The 691-nt window shown below is 45.0% G+C and overlaps 1 protein-coding gene across 1 annotated transcript; it reads left to right on the forward strand.

Moving 5' to 3' along the window:
- Positions 1-101: 101 nt before the first annotated feature.
- Positions 102-688, forward strand: LOC103523616 (protein TsetseEP-like; the record flags this gene model as incomplete). The annotated part of the gene is made up of 1 exon (XM_008488647.2): positions 102-688. A coding segment is annotated over one exon (587 nt), but the record flags the coding sequence as incomplete, so codon positions are not given.
- Between the last annotated feature and the right edge of the window lie 3 nt (positions 689-691).

Raw genomic sequence — 691 nt, forward strand, 5'->3', positions numbered from 1 at the left:
TAGTTCAGTACAATTTCCACCTTCTTTCTCTATCTTTTGCACCCTTTGCACTGTTATGACTCGGCACCCTTTTTTTTTCTCTTTGTATCATACAATTGTAGATGCTAATGAAGATTCATCCGCTGAACCTGAACCTAAATCAGAGCCTGAACCTAAATCGGAGCCTGAACCTAAATCGGAACCAGAACCTAAATCGGAACCAGAACCTAAATCGGAGCCTGAACCTAAATCGGAACCAGAACCTAAATCGGAGCCTGAATCAAGTGCTGAACCTACATCTGAACCTGAACCTAAATCGGAACCTGAACCTAAATCTGAACCAGAGCCTAAATCGGAACCTGAACCTAAATCTGAACCAGAGCCTAAATCGGAACCTGAACCTAAATCTGAACCTGAGCCTAAATCTGAGCCAGAACCTAAATCAGAGCCTGAACCTAAATCTGAACCTGAGCCTAAATCTGAGCCAGAGCCTAAATCAGAGCCTGAACCTAAATCTGAGCCAGAACCTAAATCTGAGCCAGAGCCTAAATCAGAGCCTGAACCTAAATCAGAGCCTAAATCAGAACCTGAGCCTAAATCTGAACCCGAACCAAAGAGCGAACCTGAATCAAGGGCGGCGCCTAAATCGGCACCCAAAGGAAAAGCGGACCACCATCACGACCATGATCACAGTGGCCATAATCACGATCAT

Source organism: Diaphorina citri, unplaced genomic scaffold (genome assembly GCF_000475195.1).
Source record: "Diaphorina citri unplaced genomic scaffold, Diaci psyllid genome assembly version 1.1 scaffold29536, whole genome shotgun sequence".
NCBI classification, from domain to species: Eukaryota; Metazoa; Arthropoda; class Insecta; order Hemiptera; family Psyllidae; genus Diaphorina; species Diaphorina citri.